The sequence below is a fragment of the Nestor notabilis genome, unplaced genomic scaffold (genome assembly GCF_000696875.1).
Source record: "Nestor notabilis isolate BGI_N333 unplaced genomic scaffold, ASM69687v1 scaffold7309, whole genome shotgun sequence".
Classification (NCBI taxonomy): Eukaryota; Metazoa; Chordata; class Aves; order Psittaciformes; family Psittacidae; genus Nestor; species Nestor notabilis.
In genome coordinates this window covers 21261-45213 of record NW_009944049.1, presented here as the reverse complement: position 1 = coordinate 45213, position 23953 = coordinate 21261, and the positions used below count along the sequence as shown (strand labels likewise).

Sequence of the window (23953 nt, the reverse complement as noted above, 5' to 3'; positions counted from 1 at the left end):
ACATGGGATAATTGCTTTAAACTGAGAGAGGGTAGATTTAGATTAGGTATTAGGAAGAAATTCTTTACTACAAAGGTGGTCTAGCACTGGAACAGGCTGCCCAGAGAAGCTGTGGCTGTCCATCCCTAGAAGTGTTGGACAGGGCTTTGAACCTGGTCTAGTGGAAGGTGTCACTGCCTATGGCAGGGGGATTGGAACTAGGTGATCGTTAAGGTCCCTTCCAACCTGAACCATTCTATAATTCTATGTATATGAGACAGCCTTTGGAAAACAGGCTTTGTTGACTTTGATGGTTTTCAAGCTATTTGTTAAACGAACTCTCATGTGGCCTGATACTCCAGTGTTTTCTGGCCAGGTATTTGTCCTTTCATTGCTGTTCAGCTATTGAATTAACAACATAAATCTTATTTTAGAAACAATCTCTATCAATCAGATAACCTTTGATACTCCATTAAATTGTCAGATACCATTTGAATTCTGAATGAAATCTACTTGCATCAAACTGTTCACAATCAATCTCCAGATGAAGCATACTTTCCATCATCTTTCTATAAGTGGTTTTAGACATGAAATTCATTTGAGAGTATTGCAAACTCCCTCCAGTCTATCTATGAACAAAAAAAAAAGAAGTTAATTGCAATGTTATTCGTTATGCTATCTTTAAACTGTGCAGAGTATCAGCAAAGTGAATTATTCTTCTTATGTTCGTCTCCTTTTCACAGCAAAATGCGTGGACATTGCCTTAAGTTCTTGTACTGATGTTACCTATACTCAAATGATGTATCCTAATTTTCTGGATCAGAAGTCTCGAGAAGTGATTGAGTACAGCTCTGAGTATATCCTCATCAGTGTGCTGCAAAACTTGCTCCAGGGAGAATGCAATCCAGACCTGAGGCTCCTGGGCTGCTCAGTGCTGGCTCCGCAGTGCGAAAAGGACAAAGTAATAAAGCCTTGCAGGCACGTCTGTGAAAACCTGAAAAAGAATTGCCTCCATGCCTTTGATGCAATAGACATGGCTTGGCCCTACTTCTTAGACTGTGACCGCTTCTTTGCTGGAGAAGAAGAGGGTTGTTTTGACCCATTGGCAAAGCTGCGAGGTAAGAAAGGAAGCTCTGCTGATGCATCTTACTCATCTAGATGGGAAGGGTCTCATCTCACTCAGCTTGATATGTCTATGTGTTCTGATTTTGGCTGGGATAGAGTTAATTTTCTTCCTAGTAGCTGGTGCAGTGCTGTGTTGTGGCTTCAGTCTGAGAACAATACTGACAACACACCAATGTTTTAGTTGTTACTGAGTAGCATTTACCCTGATCAAGGACTTTTCAGTCTCATGCTCCGCCAGTGAGGAGGAGCACAAGAAGCCAGGAGGAAGCAGAGACAGGACACTTCACCCAAACTAGCCAAAGGGGTATTCCATGCCACAGCACGTCATGCCCAGTATTTAAAGTGGGGGGAGTTGGCTGGGAGGGGCTGATCACTGCTCAGCCATGGGCTGGGTATTGGTCAGTGGGTGGTGAGCAATTGTATTGTGCATCACTGTTGTTTATTGTGTTTTATTCCCTTTTCTCTTTTTGTTGTCTCTCTTATCATTACAATTATTATTACTATGAGTAGTACGTTTTACTTTATTTCAAGTATTAAACTGCTCATATCTCAGCCCATGGGTTTTACCTTTTTCTGATTATCCTCTCCATCCCACTTGAGAGTTGGGCTGGTGAGCACACGACTGTGTGGTACTTACTTGCTGGCTGGGGTTAAACCATAACGCTATGGCACAAAACTTTTCCACATGTCATCTCAGCTGTAAAGTGTGATTCATTTTGTTCCACATATTTTAAACACTAAATTAAACTCTGCTCAAGAAGCATCTGTTTCTGTCCCTCATATAAAAAGAGCATCAAGACAGGCAGCTCAGAGCTAGATGTTTGGACTGCCAATGTGCATTTAGATGAGCCTGCTCTGTGTGATAGCTGTCTATGTATTTGAAATATATTATTTAAAAACTGAAACTTTAATGCATTCATAAATACATGACTACTTGACAAGCTCATTAAAATAATCTCATTAATGATTGTCACAGATTTTTGTTTGGATGAAGATCCAGATAACTGAAGACAGCTGAATCTCACAGAAAATTCATTTGATCCACTAGATTCAAAGGGAAAAAGCTGTACATTTTGTTACTAAAATGTGCTAGGCACACTGAAGCCCAAATTACAACTGGAAGTTGCACAAATTATTTGTCAGTGTGCATATGCATTAGTATGATTTTGCAAACAAAGTATGCCACAATAAACAGTCTGGGATGTGATTGAAGGTTTTGATTGCAGCTGGGTTTTTTATAATTCTACTACTGAAAAAGGTGTTTTACAGAAAAACGTGGACTTTCATACAATCCTCTGTGCATCATGATTTTAACCACGGTGTTACTATTCTTCTTTGCAGGAGAAGTAGTTGTTGAGGAAGACCTGCCTTCAGACTTGCCAGGAACTTTTATCCAGTTCAAACACCATTCATATTCCCAAATGGTGAGCATGTTGAAGAAGACTGCTTCTAAGTGCTCCCATATTGCAACAACGTACAGCATAGGTCGCAGTTTTGAAGGGAAGGACCTTTTTGTGATTGAGTTTTCAACCAAGCCTGGACACCATGAACTGCGTGAGTTATATCAGTGTTGATCAGATTGCTTGAGGGGAGTCCAGATTATCTGAACGAAAACAGGTCCTTTTAATGGGGTATCACTTAAAATGTAGAAAGCATTGATTCAAAAACATTTCTCCTCCTTTGTGTTCTTGAATTGCAGTGATAGCTGATGATTTATTGTAGCAATTACAGTCCTGGTGAAATTTCATACCTTTATGACCTCCATTTATGGCTGTGGTTGACATTCCTTGTTTCTAGATGTATGACTCTGCACTTGGACGCAGTGATACAGCTATTATTTATTTGTGTCCAGCATTCAAAGAAGCTGGAATTGTTTTCTGTACTGACCCGCCCTCTCCATCATTTACCACTTCCTCAGTCTCCTTTTATTTGTCACTGTACCATCAAACCTTACACACTTCCTACAAATAATGCTTGCCTCTAGTGCTTCATATCCTAAAATGTGGAAAATTTGTGAGAAGGCCTCAGACACAGGACACTGACATCAAAAAAGGGCAATGCAGCACACAAAACAGTCCTCCAGAAAAGAGATTTAGGTCAGTACAATACATATCAGTGTAGCACGTAAACAACACCAGGAATTTATGTTCTCATAGCACTTGAATACCTTTGGGATATGAGTCCTCACAACTTTTCTGCAGTGGAGACCAATGCAGATCTCTATTTTGTATATTCATCACTGAGACACAAGAGACAGATTTTTAAATGTTCTAAATCATTAAATTCCAATCATTTTTTTGGGGAGACCTAGGTATTATTTTCCAGTTACCTGGTCCCAGCTCAAAAATAGCACCCAACGGAATCTAGTGACTGCTATGGCCACTGCAGCATACCAGAAGCCTCAGGTTGCTTCTCATTGGACTACCTCCAACATCAAAGCAACCTCAGCAGTGTAGCAGAATGGAACTACATCTGACTTAATACTTTATTGAGAGATGATCTTAAGGTCCTTTCCAACCCTAACTATTCTATGATTCTGATTATCATCTCAGGTCAAGTGACTGTGTCCTCTGTGTGCTATGCTGCAGGGGAGGCAGAGAAGACAATGAAGACTGGTGTTAGCTTTGTTTACGGTTGGCCGTACTGCCTTGCATGGGGTAGAGGTATTTTGAGGTGCCTTTAAACTTCATCAAGGTCCCAGTAGACATGTTACACAGAGCAAAGATCTCCTTTAACTATTTCCTGGCCTATCATCCTTCCTCTTTTGTGTGAAGAAAAGTTACAGGTATCTTTTTAAGCTGATCCTCCATTTGCCAGGAAAACACAAAACCTATGAATCAGATGTTTAAATTAAATTAAAAGAATGTGATATGGCATGATAAAAAGGTGGTAGTTTAACACTTTATCTAGCATTTATTTCTAAATCTATTGCTTCATGGAGCTCAGGACAGCACAATAGAGGCTGGAAATAGCTTTAGAGCTGGAGGTTTTGCCAGCCTGAGCAAACTGCCATAATAGCTCTGTGCCAGCCCTTGCCCAGTGTCTATTGCTTTAGGCTGGCCAGGATCAAAGACGAAGATGAAGGGATAGACAGGAGAAGGTGTCTCCAAAGTGCATCTATTTTACACTTTCCATTAGTGTCTAAGAAAGGATGGAAATTGAGAGAATAGCTGTGGGGAATTGTGAAGTTGTATATTTCTAATAGCCTTATTTCAAGGCTATTTAGCCTAAAAGCCATCTTTTATGCACAACCCAATTTCTTTTCCAAATAGAGAGCTAATATATTACACATCTACAGGTCGTTTCTAGGATCTCTGACAATATAAGGCATTCAAGTTACCCAAGGAAAATGAGAGTGCCAGGGGTGTATTTTGTTCCTTTCCAGCCATGTCTTGGCATTTTTGTTTGCAGCATTCTTTGTTCACAATAATGATAAGTCCAGCAAAAGCTCAGAGCAATGAATACCTCATACAGTTTGGGATCCTGAAAGTATGGACTTATTTATTTCATACTATTTTAATTGTTGAACTGACTGAAACTTGTGTGCTATTTACAGGAACGTATGCATTGAATTAGTGTAAATAAAAGTTTCTAACTCATCAGTAAGCTATCTGGGTTACTCTGCTTTTGGAAGTCATCCAGGTAAAATCAAATTAAAGTATCTCATTACTTCATTTTCCACAGTCAAGCCAGAATTTAAGTACATTGGCAATATGCATGGAAATGAAGTTGTGGGGAAAGAACTGCTAATATATCTCGCACAGTATCTGTGTTCGGAGTATCTTCTTGGGAACCCTCGCATCCAGACCTTGATTAATAATACAAGAATTCATCTCCTGCCTTCCCTCAACCCTGATGGGTATGAACTGGCTGCAGAAGAGGTAAAAGATTTTTTATAAGGAAATGTTTAAGGCTTCATGTTTCTAAAATTCCCCACGGGAAAGGACAAAGTGGGAGGGGAGCATCATGTACGGAAGGGACTGTTAACAATAGCAGCCAGAATCCCAGGCTGGTTTGTTGATAGGTTTCTTTCCAAAGATGATGTGAATAGACCTAAGAACCATGTTTTTCATTTTTGCTGCCTGCATGCAATGACGTGGGAATGACTGTTACTTTTTCACACATTTAGCATGCTCTGCTATCAGTTCTAGAACAGAATGCCCACTGACTCACTGTAATCACTGTTAATTATTTTATAAGGAAATGTAGTTTAATGCTGTGGAATAGACGTTTGTTGTTCAGAAGAGCCAGTAAAATAGCAATAACATGCGAATACTTTCTGTACTGTCACACTTCCATAATGGATGGCAGTTCCCAGAGATTAGCTGGTGTCTGAAGGAGACCTGCAAAAGCAAAAGTTCTGTTACATCTTGCCTGACATTCTTCTTCTTTTCACCTCACTTTCATCACTAGCACCGTTAACATGAAATATAGGACCTTTCTTTTTCTTCATTGCTTATGTGGTAAGTTCTGTCTGTTGTATAAGTTGGGGTTATTGCATTCTGCCTGATCCTGTCTTGGAGCATCAGCTGTATTTTCATCTTTCTCCTCCTCTAACCCACTCTGCATGCTGCTCTGTGCTGAGTAAGAAGTTGCTGTGTTCCTCTCATGAGTCACATCACTGGTGAGTGAAATGGTTCCTGCATTCTAGTTACTGCATTAGTGTTCATGGGGATAAAAAAAAAAGATTAATAAGTATGTTTTTGTAACAGTATAGACATTTTCAGTTTACTTCTTTTAAAACATCCCCTTGATTAAAATAGCATTTTACACCATTGCCACAAAGTGATATTTTGAGACAGGAAGTTATTCTGAGGTTGGCTTCTACATTACAAATTAGGGAGCTGGTTACAATGGATGGGTCATTGGTCGACAGACAGCTCAGAACTTGGACCTGAACAGAAACTTCCCTGATTTGACGTCTGAAGCTTACAGAAGAGCTGGGATTCGTGGGGCTCGCCTAGACCACATCCCCATTCCACAGTCCTACTGGTGGGGTAAGGTATGAATTACAGATTTTATGAATCACATATAGTAGAAAGCAACTCATGAATTAAGAAGCTGAGATTGGTTGGTCTGGAGTTATTCTCTGGTAATCAGATTTTATAAGTAGGACTAAGTTGGACGGGCTTAGAATTGGCATGAAAAATCATGGTGTAGGTCGGGCCAAAGAGGCAGGTGTCACAAATTTGTGGATAATTTCAATTTTGCTATTTTAGATTAAGAATAATGACTGTTAGAAGAGGGTCACAAGTGTGTAACGATTCGTCATTAGTGATATAAGCTGTGGCAGCATGTTAAAGATTTTATGGATTTGGCTGTGTTTGCACTAAGCTCTGCACAGGTTTGATGCGATAGTGATTTCTGCCTTGGAAAACATCCAAAGGCTTCATGTGAAATTCTGCGCCATCACATATTGATGCAATAGTGATTTCTGCCTTGGAAAACATCCAAAGGCTTCATGTGAAGTTCTGTGGCATCACCTTCCACAAAAAGAATGTTTGTAAAATGACTGTAACCAGCTGGAGCAATGGCAACAGCCCGTAAAGCTGCAGTGGTGCTGGAAGAGAGACTTGCTGCTGCCTCTAGTCCTGGGGAGCAGGATGGAGGCAGCTCTGCAAGGCCTTGCGCTCATCATCACTAAGCTTCATGTTATGTGATGTCCAGGAACGTAAAGCTCAATCCTACCTGAAGCCAGGTCTAAATCCCACAAGCATCTCTGATGCTGTCCCAGTGCTTTCGTACTCCATTTTGCAGTAGTGAAATCTGGATAAAGTCACCTCATTTCCTCAGGATAATGTACACATGGAGATGCAAGGCTGTGAGAAGCCTGGTGACACTCACTGTATTAGACCATTGTTTTTCAACATAACTAAGCTCAAGAACTTTTTTCTGTTTTATGCATGTAGCCCAAAGCATCTCCAAATCCTTATGCTTTGATAAGGACGCAATTTGCCTGTGACCTGGATGGCACCACAAAGTCTTTCCAACTGCAGTTTAACATAGATCAGAAACCTGGCAGTAAATGTTCTCACAGCCCCACATCTCTTTCCTCTGCTGGTGGTATCATGGGACAGCCAAATCAGCTCTCCTGTAATGAGCTTCAGTTTTGTCAGGCAGATGAACCCATGGCTCCTACAATAGTCAGCTTTGTGTATGCCAAAACATTAGATTAGACGTTTCAGCACCAGCTTCTCAGCTTTCATTTACTTAATAGTGTATATTACCTGCCTTATTAAAGTAATTATGCAAGTATTGCAAGGGATTGTATAAAGATCAGAAAATGAAAGCAAGCTCCCAGCCAATCCCTTAAACTCAGGAGATCTCTTGCCTGCCTGTAACCTTTGCTGTACAGCTCATTTTGTTCCCCACAGTTATGAATTATTGTAATAAGTGGTCTGAGGGCTCAGACTGAGAGACTTCAGGCTTCATCCGAAATTAAGTCCGTTAAATTGGCTTGATTCAAATAGAATTTGGAAGTCTGTGCCAGTGGTGGCTGGCATAGTCTTGAGGAAAATTAGTCTGGTTGCTTCTAAAAGGGAAAAAAGAAATCTTTAAAAGCCGTGGAGACAGTGACTAATTGTAGTATAATTGACAGAAATGAGATTCAGGTTTAAAAGGATATTGGCTATTCCCTGTGCTTATGCAGAAATATTTCAGCTGTTTTCTAATTCTGTCCAAGTGTTCTCATGAGCTGAATACTTTAGAATTTATGTCTTCTGACTAAAAAACAAGAGCCCTGGTGAACAAAACAAAACAAAACAAAACAAACCCACATTAAAGGAAAAGTCTATGAATAGTCAAAGGCCAGGGTGACAGAGAGCATCTGCTATCATCTGGTGGAGCTGAACCAGAATGCACACTGCAAACCTTTAATCACCGTACATGATGTTACTGAAGTGCTATTAGGATAAAAACAGTGATGTTGAAACTCTTGATTTTCCACAACATTCACTTCAGTAAGACGTTGGCTCTGTGACACAGCAGTGTCTCGTGGCTTATGCAGGTATCTGCTTAGGGGGAGGGGCTGAATTTAGGAGCTCTCTAAGTAAAACTGTGCATACCTCCTTTACCTATTCAACTGCATCCTGAGACTGCTGTTTGAAAGCAGGGCTGTTTTGGTTTCAGGCAGCAAGAGCTGGGGCAGCCACAGGCAGGGCAGAGAGCTGCTGAGATTTTGGGGCAGCATCATCCTGTGGAGTGCTGATGCTATGGGACTTGAAGAGAGCAGGCTTGGTGCCAGGTCCTCAGCCACCCTGTGAACCCCCTAAAAGTGCCACTTGCAGACCCTTACAAGCCGCCTTGTAAGGTTTTCCGCTCTACAAATAGATGGGTTCAAAGGATGATCAAAGGACTTTCAGAGTTCAGGTGAGAGTGGCTGGTTCAGTCCCAAATTCCACTGGGATAAAGTTCATTATCAGACCATCGTAGGGCACTGTACAAAGACCAGAAAAGCAAATACTTTGACCGCTGTAGGTAGTGTTCCTCAAATACTGCCAGGTTCCTTGTCATGGAGCCTAGTGGGCTGTTTTCTTCTCCCACCTCCTTGTGTGATAGGGTGTGTGAGACTGCAAAAAGTGCAGAGCATTTGTCCTTTCCTTTCAGAGTGCCCTTTATCTGCCCTTTTAAAAATGTTTTGTGGGTCATGCCCTTCCTGGACACTCTGTGTCTAATCTTCCCCATTATGCAAAACCAACTTGGTTGGGTTTCTGGTGTGCAAAGTACATTTTGTGTGTTCCTGAGCTAGTCAGACTTACCTGTTATATCTCAACTTACATTTAAGTTGCTTCTTTAAAATACCAAGGTTGAAAGAGTTGTGACACAGAGATTCAGAGGTTACCACTAAGTTGATAGACAAAATGGACTTGACCTGTTTCTCCTGAGGAAAAGTGGCACAATCTGACAAGTCCATATGTTAACCACAAACCACTGATTTAATGTTTCAGCTTAACAGCAGTGGGAACCCTCAGATTCCTATTTCTTCCCAAATACAAGACACAGCCTTTTCAAATAGCACAGCTGCAGTGGCTGGAGGCACTAGTTCAGCTCAGTTAGTAGACGATTGCATTTTCAGGAAACCTGGAAACTATGAGGACTCATTTAATACCTATGACATCTGAAGGGAGGTAGCCTCCTGCCTAGGTCAAGAACAGGCAGGGTAATATCTTCTTAAATCATTCCAGGTAAACTGTATTTAGACCTGTCTTTTCTTTCTGGCTCATTGCTGGGAGCTCTAATACATCCTCGGTTCGCCTCTACTTCACAGTGTTTTTCTCTGCTCCAAACTTAAGTTTATGCTCCCCACTGCATCCCCAAAGCTGTGATTTACCCATAGCAGAATAGGAACTCTTCCAAAGAAAACAAGTATTACTATTATGTATTTGGCAGTACTGAGGCCACACCTCGAATACTGTGTTCAGTTCTGGGCCCTCCATTACAAGAGAGATATTACTGTAACTGTAATGTATAGGGGTTTAGGTTTTCTTGTTGGATAGGGGCTATTTGTTTGTTTTGTGATTATTTTCTGCACATTGCTGACTTGTTACTGGTCATTAGTCACTCTGTGATCCTGGCTGGCTGATTTTCTAACGGCTGATAGGATCAGAGCAAAGGGTGGTATGCAGTGTTTCCCCTGTTCGCTTCACAAGCTGCAAGGAAAAGACCTCACCTCCTCTCAGGGAATGGAGTGTGTCTGGGTTTGCAGGGACTGGCCACCAGATGACAGTGTTACCCTTAAGAATTAACTAACACGGGACTAGGTTCGTGAAATGACTTCTCAGGAAAAGGGAGTGGAGGAGCCTCCTGCATGCCGGGGGTCACGGGTGCCTGAGCATCTCTGGGACTCCGGTGCTCACTCCCTTGGCCACTGTTCCTGATCATGGACATTCAGAAAGACAGATGTTGTGCCTTATCTGAAGCAGTTCGCTGCAGGTAAACTGCAGCCGTTGCTGTGCATTACATACATTAGTTTTAATTTATCTGCAGATGAAGCCGGACCAGAGGATAGCAAATGAGACAATTTCAGCAAGTGCTAAGAGTTACAAATTCATCCTCGTGTTCCACTTTATCCGTCCAAAGTCAGTTCTGCTGATTCAGAAATTAAATTAGATAAGGAGCTGGTTTGCAAGTACAAAAGTGGTACAACACCGCAATTTTTCAAGCCTAAAATGCTGCCATCATCACTTTGAACTGCTGAAAATGCCACCTAGTTACTCTTCTGTCAAATTTTCTCTTCCTCCTCTTCCCCACCTCCTCCCCCAGTTTTTCCACAGTGAACAGTGTGTCTCATCTGTTCCCTGGAGCAAACTGATGCTCTCCACCCATTAACCTTTGGGATGGGATTTGAGCAACCTGGTCTGGTGTTTGCCTTGCCCTTGGCATGGGGTGTGGAACTAGAAGCCCAAACCATTCTGTGATTCTACAGAAGAGCCAAAAAGCCTCAGCATTCTCCTTTCTGACACACTCCCTTCTCCACTGGGCTTATTCTTCCCTAGGATCAAATCCCTTTGGAGCTACATGATTACTCACAGCTGTTTTATTTTCTCCTGGATTTCAGGTGGCCCCTGAGACAAAAGCAGTGATGAAGTGGTTGAGGTCTATCCCATTCGTGCTCTCTGCCAGCCTCCATGGGGGTGAGCTGGTTGTGACCTATCCTTACGACTATTCCAGGCATCCTATGGAAGAAAAAATGTTCTCCCCTACACCTGATGAGAAGGTAATATTGTTTTTTCAGGGTGAGCATATCAATGCAATTTCTACATGTGGAACCATGGAAATTTTTAACAAGTGACAAACTTTGATTTATTTAGATTGCACATACGTGTGTATATACATGCATGTATGTATTAAATATGTAATAAATCACACTTAAATATAATACATGTATATATATACTAATATATATAATATGATCTGTACAGTTAATTAACATACTTTAAAATGTAGGATCGTTTACACACTATCAGCTTGATCTGTTATTAACCCATGTTATGTGTGGCCAAACATGATTTCACAAGGCACAGGTTAGGAAAAGCCAGGCTTTTACTACTTAATAGGTGCAGGCTGTGGTATTTTTACCACGGATTTCCAGAAGAAAAGGAACAACCCTGACCAGCAGTTATTTTCTATTGAAATCTGTAGGAGAAAAAAGTCTGGCTGCCATATGGTGGCAGCCTTGCAATATTTATTCCAGGTCAGATGAACGGGAATGGTTTTCCCCTCTTGTCCCTGGAAAGTTCCCCATTTGGGACTCACTGTAAATCTTCTGTGAAATTTTTTGCCATCTTTCTTATTTCCCATTGGTTTCCTCAATCTAGTATTCATTGCCGACATGCCCACTAGGAGAGCAGCTAGTTTTTCAACCTTCTAGCATATGTTAAAGGTGTCCCTGGCCTCTTAAGAAAAAGTGATTCTTTATATAACGAACAGCAGTTGAAAATAGCCAGAAGTTGATCTTTCACTTGAAGCATGTGTTATCTTTGAGCATATCTCTGGGCTGACTTCTTCCAAAGTGACAGTTCTCACCAGCATATATTAAATATTTAGGTATTTATGACTGTTAAACGTTTTCTATATCAATCCATTTCTTCTGAGCTGTAAGATAGGTACTGACTACGTGTGTATGACAATGACTTAGCAGTAAAATAAACCAGACACTGAACAGTAAAAAGCACATTTAGGAAAGACCTGGTGAGTGGTAATGAAAGCTACAGAAACGTTTTGTGAGGACTAGGGGAAGTCATAAACCTGTGCACTTATATCCCATTGCCTGGATCAGAGGCATCCTGATTTACCATCATGTAGATGGTGGAGGAATATGGCCATATGTGTCTTATCAAGCAGTTCACCTGTAGGATGTAGGACAGCAGTCCCTCCATCATTTCCAGTCAGGGACAGCATGTGTGTTTTGGGTGAAACGATGCAGTTACACAGACAAAGTGCTCCATCCCAATACAGTGCACAGTGGAGAAGCCCTAATGACATCCCTGGTTTGTGACAGTGTTTGTGACAGAGGACCTCATTTTGGTGACTGCTGCATAGTCAGTGGCTCCAAAGCCTGGGAAGTTAGCTACAACCTTGGAAGTTTAAACGAACAGGGGAGGGTTGGTGATGTCCTCAATAACAACCAATTTTTCAAATGAGTCAGCACAAGAACCTTAACAATACTACCAGAACCACTTTAAATTTTGCCCTGAGAGTTATAAAATTTGTACCTGTGAAGTGACCTGCACTTAAGTAATGTCATCTGCAGCTACTGCTGCCAGGAAACCTGCATCCTGAAATGTAGCAGCTTATTTTAGCTGCCATACATGAGCCATAACCCTTTTGCACCCTTAGCTGCAGCCCAGTGTGAAATGCTGCAGTGCAGATTATAGCCAGGAATTAAAGAGTCAAGTTCTGCAAGGATATTCAAACCATGTTGTACTGTTTGAAAATGCACCTGGGTGCTGCCACCTCCCTATGTCCCTCATGGTGTAGCACAAGGACCCTCTTGGCTCCTTCTCCAAGACACTGCGGATTTGAAGCCTCTTTAACCTGCATCACAGCCTGGTCTGGTGCCTGCTGAGGCCAAGGAGTCTCAACGCTGGACCATGTCCTTATACTCACATTCTTGCATCTGGTTCAGCCCATATAATCCAGAACTTTCCAGTTTTTTGGCTTTTATGGAGATGGGTGTTTTTAGCAAGCTTTTGTTATTTGTGTTACACAAGAAGCTGCAATGATGCTTACGCTCACTGGAGCAGGAAGGTGCACACCGAGTCAAGTTCATTCCCTCTGGTGAATGGAAACACGTACTTCCCTCCCCTGAAAAACCCAACCTGTGACAATCCGTGGGGTGAACGAGCTGTCCAAGGAAACAACACTGACCACATTGTACCAGGTGAAGCATCACGCTTCCAAAGTCACAAGAATTCCTCTGTGGTTTTTTCATTTGTTCCACTGTATTACACTTAAATGTCTAACTTTTTTGAGCTCCATGAGTAGTCATGCATTAGTTGCTAAGTGATAATAAATGTATTGCTATCTGAGAACATTTTAACTTTTTTTTTAATCAAGTTTACTTGATTTTGTACCTCTCACTTTCTCTTCTCACTACCATCCATCTTCGTCTGCTTGCACTAGCAGCTAGGCAAAAGTCTCATGCCTTTTGGTGTGAAATAAGAGATGAAAGACGTACTGGAAATACATAAGGTATTATTCCAGTAACCATATGAAAGGTTATTGGAAATATAACATCTGCACATGTCTTTGGGAAAAGTGACGATTATGCTCTAAATATTAGATCAAATTTGTGTCCTTGGTCTTTATTTTTGATGACAACATCAAGGATGAAGTTTTAGGGTCACTGCTAAAAATAGGTTTGTAGCCACCCAATTTCTTGCACACATTGTCTTAAGCAATATGCAATGAAACACATGATGCTGAGTAGTAGGCTCTAATAGTATCTGATAACTGGTGTCATTTCAATATTGAAACCTGAAAATATAGCTTTTGTAGACGAGATTCAAATAAACAAAAAGGATATGGGAGATTTCTGTACAAAGTTGGAATAAACATTGGAGGAAACTGGCAGGAGCCTGATTCGAAGAACTGTTTTCTGTAGATCACTGCTGCTTCTTCTGTCTTCACTACATGCACCTGTCACTTTTCCTTTCTGGGTGATGACTCCTCTGTTCTTTATCAGTATCAACACTCTTAGGAAATCAACAGTGACACCCTCCATCACCACATCCTATCCTTCACTTTTTAGAAATGGTTTCTGCCCTCACAAAGAAGCAACTGTCATTGAAATCAAACTGTCAGGTTGTCCTGTGTGAGTGATAAGTGTAAAGCAAATTGACACTGCCTATTTTAAACAGCAGTAGACAATGTGAAGATCTGATTGGGCTGAGGCTGATGGAGATATTTTTGAAGGAGTAAAAATAACAAGAGCTAAAACGTAATTGTGAGAGCCAGCTTTAAAACCTGGGACTTTAAGTACAACCAAAGCCCTCTCCCCCTGCCCCAGATGGTAGATTGAAACCAAATACCACAAAATCCAGTGGTATTTAATGTTGTCTCTGGCTAAATGTATTGGACTGCAGAGGAAGACCTTGGAGAAGATGACAAGTGAATTCCTTGCAGTATATCCTTGCATGGAGGTTCACCCTCTCCATCAGCCTCAAGGACAAAGGGTGGCTCATTGCCTGGGCTCGCAACAGCAATAGTCACTAACAGCAATGACAGCATTTCGAGTTTGTAAAAACAAATGCATTTCAAACCCTTTTGTTACAGACATTTAAAATGCTGGCTAAAGCCTACGCAGATGCACATCCAGTCATCTCGGACCGATCCGAACTTCGTTGTGGTGGAAATTTTGTCAGACGTGGAGGTATTATAAATGGTGCTGAGTGGTACAGCTTCACTGGAGGTAAAACCACTTTACCATCATGTTGAGTGAGGTAAAACCTCTATATGACCTTTATGAGACACAAGGGTTTGAAAGAAATAATCTTATTAATTTCAGTTTGCTTTAGGTCAGACCAATACAAAATGTAACTTGTAAGGGATTTAAGAAGCAAAATGCATTTTTGGTAACATTTCTATTCAGATACCATGGCATGTATTCAGCCCTGGTATAACCCGAGGAAAGTTAACAAGTTATACAAGGGTGAAATTTAATGCATATAATACCATCCTAGTTTTCAAATCCAAAATGTAGAAATAAATGCTTAATGTTACACTCTCATTCCTTAGTGACATAAATTTGAATCCATCTCACAGACTATGCAAGTGCTGCTTTTTCAATCAGTTTAAAATAACTCTTTTTCAGGGAAAACTATAACAGAGACAAACATCCCATTCATTTGTGCTTAGGTTGCTAATTTGATTTCCCCAGTAAAAGTATTTAGTTTTCTCCAGGATTCCTGAAATACTGGCATGGATGAAATATCAGTGTTCACAAATTTTCAGCAGTTCTGTTTTCAAATAAGACTCAGCTGGATCCCCAAATAATTATGTTGAAACCAGGCATTTAGAAAGCTTTAGGGCATGAGTGAGAATTAGGTTTAAATATCTTTGGCTTACATTCTTCTGAAAATTATATCCAATGTCTTTTGTACAGAAAGAGTTTTGAACATAATAATGGCAAAAGGTCGTCTGTTTGCTGGTGACCCTTGCCAATCACCTCTGATATAGCCGATTATCCAATTACCATGATTAACCAATCCTTATCTCTCTATCTCTGCTTCTTGGTCAGGTGAATAATAATTTAAAATGATGCTTTCTGGCCTGAAAGAACTGTCGTTGTCATTAGTCAACTTGAAGCTGAAAGGAGTTGTAGGATTCTGAATTTGTTTAATAGTTTTTGTATATTGGCAAACACTCTTTACAATTTACTAATCCACACCCACAGGGACTGCATTCAGCTGGCTGCAACAGCAAAGCTCCAGTTAAGGGTGACATGGCTTTTTCATGATCTCTCCTTTTTCTTTTTAAACCAATAGGTATGGCAGATTTTAACTACCTTCACACAAATTGCTTTGAAGTTACTGTGGAGGTAGGATGCGAAAAGTTTCCTTTGGAGGAAGAACTCTTTACAATCTGGCACGAAAACAGAGATGCCCTTCTGAATTACATGGAAATGGTATGCCTCTGCTTTTATAGACCCTTGTGCTTACAGTTTTTCTTCTTCATTCTTTGTCCATATTAGTTTCTTTACTGTTTCCCCAGTTAGTTATTAAGATAACACCAAATCGATCATCACAGTCTACCAGCGGCCCCAGTGTCTCAGTTGGTCTAGCAGGACCGACGAATAATATTTTGCCTATATTGCAGGAAGGATGGAGATTGAGGACTGTAAAAGCCTTGAAAAAAAAGTGTAGAAAGGAATTGTCTCTAAATGCTTTGTGCAACATTATAAATCAACTGTCCAAAATTTATTGCTAGAGAGAAACCCACATATTCAGAAAAATATGAACCAACCTTTCTTTTGAAGAATAAACCAGCAAGATCTGCTTTCCAGAGAGCTTCCTGGATTTTTTTCTGTTCCATATTCCATGTTTGTGGCCCAAACCGTACTGCATGGCAGCAGAAGATTTAGATTCAGCTAAAATGGGAAGATTCTAAGTATCTTGCTGTAAATTCCATTTCCACACTCTTCAGCTTGATTTCTGTATGACAGTAGTTAAAAAAGATCTAAAGCCTGATCTTCTAAAGGAACTGTCTATCTATCTGTGAGCATTAAAACATGCCATTTAAAAGTGATTTTTAATAATAAGTTTAAGCTCAGCAAAAACAAATACCTCACTGACAATAAGTAAGTGAACACAGAAACAGAAGTTGCTCGTACTTCTCTCAGCCATTAGTAGATTAGCTTTCTGTCATGCCTTATTTTGATAGAGTATGCAGTAATCTAAAATTGTTAGGAGTGTTTTTATGACCTTTCTAAGCAACCTCTTGCTACTTGTGGTAAGTATTATCATTCAATAAAGTCTACAGTACAGACCACCAAACTCATTTCGTTTTACAGCTGTCTGATGAAAATGAGTTTTAGTGAATCCAAATGGAGCTGGGTTAAATCCATATATATTGCAATTGAAGTCTTCAAGATGTAAAGATTTTTATAGTGTGAGATACTGTACAAGTCTATGTCAGAAAAGCTTTTTGAGTAAATGCAGGACAGTAAGCAAAACAACTTTGTAGATAAGGATGACTGAATTACTCCTGATAAGGATTAAGTCTGCCATAACCAATTCAAACTTTTCTTATTCTGATAGATACCAGACTGTTTGGTGTGTGTACAAATCTATTTGGTTTAACACGCAGAAGTGGAATTCATTTTCATAAATGCTGATTTCTTCTCCCCGTCTGAAGCGATACCAAAGCACTCTCCCAAACTTACATGACACAGACTTGAGGCAAAATGAAAAATAGTATATTTACTAAAGCAAAACAAATCAACTTTGTTAAAGAAATTTCAATTTTGTCATTTTTATCCCATCACGTTGTAATTGCAAAATTATTATTGAACGTGGATGAGATCATCCTACTTTAAGTATGTCTACACTGTAAATTAAATTTGGGTCTGAGATGACTCTTATGACTAGATTTACCCACTATCCATATGATAAATCCTCAAATCCATGCTGAAAAGCAAATTTCAGTGCTTCATCATAATAGTTCTTAGGTCACAGTTTTCAAGACCTTACACTGAGTTGTTCCTAAACCCTCTAGTGAATAGCTCCACTCAGTATGGAATGGTTTTCAACAAGAGCAGTGTAAACACAGCCTCACCTTAAAAAACACTTGCTGTCCCTAGACTAGACTTATTTTTTTCTACCTTCCGTTGGGAGAAGAATGACTGTAAAGTTGGGTATTTTACTGTTTATTTTTCAACATCTCTAGAGTCCTACAAAAAAAGAAAATGTAGAAAATGTATTTTTTCCATTGTTTTGATGCTTTCTTCTTCTTTCTATTCTTCTTTTATTACAAAGGATAATAGGGAGGGAAAGATGAGAAGAAGAGAAAGAAAGAGGGGGCAAATTGAAGAACAACTCAAGCTGATCATAGTATTTCAGGGGAAAATCAGAATGAAATTACTTTTCATTTAAAAAGGTCATATAGAGTTTCCAATAGAAAACATTTTCATCTCTGAAGGTTGGGGGAAAAAAAACCTTAAGAGGCTTAATGTTTAAATACTGTGATTTTTCCCTGTTTTGTTTTGGTTTACTGAATTTCAAATATAGTGAGCTGCCTGTGCACCTCCTTGTATGTCAAAATTCACATCACTCTCTTGTTTGTCACCAAGCACATTTCTCATCTGCTCAAGCAGATTGGTTCTGTGCTTGTAGAGAAGGGGAAAAGAATATTATACACACTGCTATCATGACATTCTGACATGTAGGAAAGTGTAAGCAGCAGAGCGATGAGTCCCAAGCTCAACTAGCTAACACGACACCTTCTCATTGTGTATAGAGCATCAGATTGTTTTTTAAAGCCTTAACTTTTCATTTCTTTATTATTCTGGGTCTAGGGCGGGCATTCGGAAACAGTCTTTAAATACTGTGGGCAGATCATGAGGTGCCAGTGATCTGTGCAGAGAAGGGTCTCTCAATGCAGAGCCACATACTTACCTCAGAAGAACTCTTGTTCAATTATTCCTTTCCCTTAGCCCCTTGGGCTCCCAAAATAGAAGATAAATCTGAAGGGGCATTATCACCTGACAGCCTCTATAATGAGTTGAACCTCTTGAAAGTGATTTCCTCTCTGCAGGGGTTTCCTTGTAGAAGATGAGGAGGTTGTACTGTAATAAATGACTGCCATCTAACTTTGCTTTGCTTTGCCAGGTTCATCGGGGAATAAAAGGAATCGTGTCTGATAAGTTTGGCAATCCAATAAAAAATGCTCGTATTTCAGTCAGGGGCATCCAGCATGATATCACCACAGGTAATATTATCAGTTTGAGCTTTTTCCTGGGGCAGGGTGAAATCACTGAGAGCTTAACCTGCAAAAGTCTTGTCATGTTTGATAGAAATGGCATGTTATCGGAGAATTGAAGGGTCTTGAGTCTGGTGTGTCTCTGTGATGACATAGTAATTGCTATTAAAACTTCCACCTGGAACTGTCTGCTGTCCATCAAAGCCAATGTGTCTTCAATGAGATTCAGAAATCCACCTTTATGTTTCATGTTTGGGTGAATATGGCAATAGCCCTGCTCAGGGGCTGCGACTCAGAATGTGGAGGTGCAGAGCCCTGATAGAATAAGTTAGTTGAAATATTGTGAGCATGACATACAGTCATTAGAGTAGGTTCCACACTGACTGTAACAATCAGAATAACTGCAGCGATTGAAAGGCCTGCAACCTTTTTTATTCATGTGGAAAAACACAAATATATGCAGGTTTTGGACAATAGTTATATCAAATGCAAAAAACCTAGAATATTGAATTATGTTCACTTGATACCTGTCGCTAGCTGGTAAACATGTACTGAGACATATGCAACTGTTAATTTTCACAGTCATAAAGTTCTGAGCTTTTAGGCTCTCACTGAAATCAATGCTCTCATTTTATTATTGATTTCAGTGAGAAGAGGGTAGGCCATAGGAATGCAAAATAGAAGACATGAATGGTAGCATTCTGCTCTAACGATAGTTGTTGAATCAATTTGGAAAGCCAGAATGGTTTATAATGTAGTGGATGCTTTCCAGCTTTCAAAAACTACCATTAGAGGGGATACAATAGTGGAGATGATGCAGATTCTTGAGGCTGGTGGGAGACTCTGGCATGAATTAGGGTCTTTTTCAAACTTCTTCCCAGACAATGGCTTTCCATTGGCAGTGGACCTTTAAAGAATTAAGAATGAAATAAAAAATGTGTTTACATTGAAGGAAAAAGAAGTATTTGTTCTTGAGTTAGATGGGGTTAAGAATGTCATATGATCAAAATGTCTTTTCATTCCAGTGTTAAATAAGACTGAGAAGTTCTATGAGAAAATAGCATTATTGCAACATTAACAGAATTAAGAAACTTACCATTCAAAATAAAGGAAACATAAAATGAAAAGTAAATATTCCATTTTAAGACTCCTTGCTTTTGCCTTAGGCTTTAGCCTTCAGCTGGAGGAAATTTACACCCATTTTACACTAATGGCAATTTATACCAGCTGCAGCTCCGACTCCATAGTCTTATGTGTTATAATGTCTGCAAAGTAATTGAATGTAATGTAATAAAAGCAGGGATTTCTTAGCTCCTTAGACATGCCATACATACATACTTCTTTGGATTTCTTTGGAGTTATTCCTCATGCTCCTGGGAAAGCAGACAAAGGGAAGCTTCCCTTCCCTGTGATACAGGCACAGTGGTTACTGACATTCTCTGTGTGAATTTTGCTCTGTTAGCTCCCAAAGGCCAGATTTTCACAGGTGGAGTCTCTTTGATATTCAAGATTTTTCATCTGAAATTGTTTCAAAATCCAAATCAAAATCTGAGATTCTTTCAAAACCTGACCCCTAAATGCTTGTGCTATCTATGCATGCACATGTATATAAGTATGCAACTATAAGGGATGCAAGACTGAAAACTAAACTCATTTTTGTTGTGCCCTTTCCTAAGCTGCTGATGGGGACTACTGGCGACTCCTGCCTCCAGGGACATACGTAATCAGCGCCCAAGCACCAGGATACAGCCGGGTGATGAAGAGGGTCACCCTGCCTACCAAGATGAAAGGGGCTGGACGAGTGGACTTTGTATTGCGACCTATTGATACTTGGCCCAACAAACTCCTCCGCCGCTCAATGGAAGACATATATGACCCCTACGACCCACTGGAACTATATGACCCTCATGCCCAACATGGGCAGCCTGAGGCTCGAGGTGGGTCACCGCCTGGCAGGGAGAAGCCCTGGTGGTGGTCTTACTTCAGCTCCCTAGACCTGCACAAACCTCTGTGGCTTCTCAAGCAGCGCTGAAGGGTGTCACGGTGCTCTGCTCACCTCGCTCTGCTGCCCTTCCACCCAACTCCAGATGCCTTCACTGCTCTAGGCAATATTTAAATCTGTTTAATTTGAAAATACAGTGTTAACTCAAGCGTTGCTTACTTCTTTCATTTTCTCTTCACACACAACTGAGTATATTCAAGTGTTTTTACATACTAAAAACAATGGTGCACACCCGTTCAAAGGCCAGGTTTTACGCAGTTTTTTTCTTGGTAATGCTCTGTACTTCTGCCCAGGTAGTTAATCATCACATTCACTATTTATTAGGTTCTAAGTACCTGCAGAAAAATATTCCTGAGATTTTTGTACATGTCTTAACACAGTAACGACTATATACTAAAAGCAACTTTCAGAAACATGCAGAAAACTCTTTTCTTTCCTCTTTTTACATGATTTTGGCATATTCAGTTCATTAACTCTTCTAATATAGGTCAAGGTGATTTTAATCCATTATGTGGATTCAGACACTGGGAATTAGGAATTTGGAAATAAATCTGCATCTGAATAAGTAATATGATCAGCAGAATCGGCTGCTTATAGGCAGGTCAGTATCAATAATAACATATTTTCACAAGTAAATTTTCAGAAGTTATCCTTTGAAGACATATGTATTAAAGGTGTAAAACCTTTACAAGCTTTCTCCTTTTAAATCCATCGTACCATGAGTAGACCCATTAAGCCAAGAAAAAAACTTGGGAAGTAAGCTGTGTTCCAAGGAGTCTGAGTATTCAATCTTTATCATGTTTAAGTGTTAATATAATCTGAACAGGTTTTAATCTGTTAAACAAGTAGATTTTTAATCTATTTCAGCAAAATACCAACAAATACTTTTTGCTACTGGAAATATTCATATCAGATGTAGAAAAATATATGAGAGAATTTGTGAGGAATTTAGGTTAAAATCTGACATTTTACATTATTTAATGTTAATATTACATTAAATTTGTTAAAATCATGCACTTTTTTGAGTCTATGTACTTGTTAATGAAACTTGTAAACACCAAAGAAATCACAAACTTCCTTCAGGATAGCTGGGTAAAGCTAGGTGAATAGTGGTTTTACAAGATGCTGTCCTCTCTCAGACATCAGATCTAATGTTTCTGCAGGGTGATTAAAAAAAATATCCATAATTTTGATGACACATGCTGGCCTAGACTTCCTTATGGCTTGAAGTTGTTAATGAACTCTATATACTGACAGTATTTCCTGATCTAAATGCTGCGGTGTGTGAAGGTGATTGTTTGGAGCTGATGTATTTACTACAGGAGCTGCTGGATTAGCTGTCTGGATTGCCTTTTGATTTCTAAAAGCTTTTTTGCTCATCTTATGGAAAGAATCCCAAATTGCATAAATCCTATAGTCCCTGCACCCGTATCTCGTACTGTAATTGCCTAAGAGGACCCAAGAGATGAATGATCTTAATTCTGCGACCAGATGCTGCATATGCCTAAGTACCTTATTCCCAGTTGTAATCTGATTGAAGTTAGGGGTCTGTTATTCATGTGTTTGATTGTCTGCAGGACTGGAGACTATGTAAAAATTAAAGAACAGTTTCATAGCATTAACAAAAAGTAATTATGTGGGAGTGAATGTACTACATGCACATGGATAAGTGTTCCTTGCCCAGGCCTGCCAAGTTAAAGAAACTCTGAATCTAAATATACCAAAGATAAGTAAGCAAGAGATATACCTCCAGACTCTATTTCCAGTAATAGCTATTACTACTTTCTGTGGTAATTTATTCCAAAGCCAGTAACCAGTGGTAAAGCTAACAAAAGCAGAACAATATTGCCAAATTGCTGGCTATTATCTGCTCCTTTTATGCACACAATGTCTTGCACACTTAGAAAGATATTTTCTACAAATATTTCCTAGATTCTCACAGAGCTATTTAGAATTTTTTCAAGTAATCACAGTAAACCCAAGGCCACTGAAATGCAAAACAGACAATGCAGAAAATCCACTTCTTTCCTGGATTCTCAAGTTGGAATAGCCTATGGCAGACAAGATTTGGGAAAGATTATTTTCTGGGAAGATCATAAAGGTGTGGAAAACTAGTATTCTGTGCTCCTATAACATTAATGTTAAATTGGTATGATAGAGCAAGAGTAGCCTCCCTGTGTCTCTCTACCTCATCCACAAAAGCAGGTGTCCAGCAGACAAAGTTAAGATTAGAATTCTGCTGGTTCACATGCAGCAGCCTGTAGAGATGGGATGTACTAAAGTGCGTTGAAGCAACCATTAGGCTCTTGAGAAAAAGTATGCCTCAGTCTTCTGGTAGTACTCCATCTTTTTGTAAGATAAAATCTTCAATTTTCAGTTTCTTGAAGATGGAAAAGACTGTCAGAATTCCTTGGGTAGTTCTCAAAAATCCATTTTAGTGTAGAATAGATTTAGAACACTTTTACCGGTGCTTTAAGGAAAGAAAGCAAGAAAGCAAAGGAAGGAAGGAAGCAAAGGAAGAGAAGGGAAGGGAAGGAGGAGGGAAGGGAGGAAGGGAGGAAGGAAGGAAGGTAGGAAGAGAGGAAGGAAGGAAGGTAGGAAGAGAGGAAGGAAGGAAGGTAGGAAGAGAGGAAGGAAGGAAGGTAGGAAGAGAGGAAGGAAGGAAGGTAGGAAGAGAGGAAGGAAGGAAGGTAGGAAGAGAGGAAGGAAGGAAGGTAGGAAGAGAGGAAGGAAGGAAGGTAGGAAGAGAGGAAGGAAGGAAGGTAGGAAGAGAGGAAGGAAGGAAGGTAGGAAGAGAGGAAGGAAGGAAGGTAGGAAGAGAGGAAGGAAGGAAGGTAGGTAGGAGTGGTCATAGCCAGTCAGATAAGAGTGTAATAAAAATCAGTATCGTCTTTCCATTGTTATTTGAGATTAACAAAGATTCGGTTCTACTGGGAAAAGAAGTATTGGCTCGAATTTGTATCCTGGACTGGATTACATAAATCTTCTTCAATATTTATTTCAATCAAGAAATGTGTTTAATATCATATAGTTTTGTTTAAAAAAAAAATAATCCCAACCCCCCAAACAATCCACCCCATATCTGTAATATGGTTAAAAGGGTTGTAATTGGTGGTGAAATTTAAGCAACTGTAGGCAGTTCTGTAATTAATACATGAAAATGAGCACAGTGATCAGCTCTCTCATGCACCACTCTGGAAGGTGCTTGTGCAGTTTAACTGAACATAAAGTTAGGAGCATATTAAATACTTTCTGAATAGGAAGAGGGGTTGAAATGCTTCAGTGAAACATGCCATCCTGCAGCTGAAGTAGAAGGAACATAGGAAAGAAGTGAAAACCAGCTGCCAAAGTTCCCTGGCAGTCTCCATCATGCTTAAACCATGCCTTAGAGTCTGGGCTTGGCCTTCTTCCAGTGCTTCTTTGGAGCAT

At 39.9% G+C, this 23953-nt stretch overlaps 1 protein-coding gene across 1 annotated transcript in view; it reads left to right on the top strand.

Annotated features, from left to right (window-relative positions):
- The window catches only part of CPZ (carboxypeptidase Z), a 33001-nt gene extending 12447 nt beyond the window's left edge, over positions 1-20554 (top strand). The window contains exons 3-11 of the mRNA XM_010022234.1: positions 723-1097; positions 2446-2658; positions 4789-4985; positions 5945-6106; positions 10661-10819; positions 14380-14515; positions 15591-15730; positions 18432-18531; positions 20199-20554. Coding sequence (XP_010020536.1) covers positions 723-1097; positions 2446-2658; positions 4789-4985; positions 5945-6106; positions 10661-10819; positions 14380-14515; positions 15591-15730; positions 18432-18531; positions 20199-20554 — 1838 coding nt within the window. The remainder of the gene's footprint in view (positions 1-722; positions 1098-2445; positions 2659-4788; positions 4986-5944; positions 6107-10660; positions 10820-14379; positions 14516-15590; positions 15731-18431; positions 18532-20198) is intronic.
- The last annotated feature ends 3399 nt before the right edge of the window (positions 20555-23953 follow it).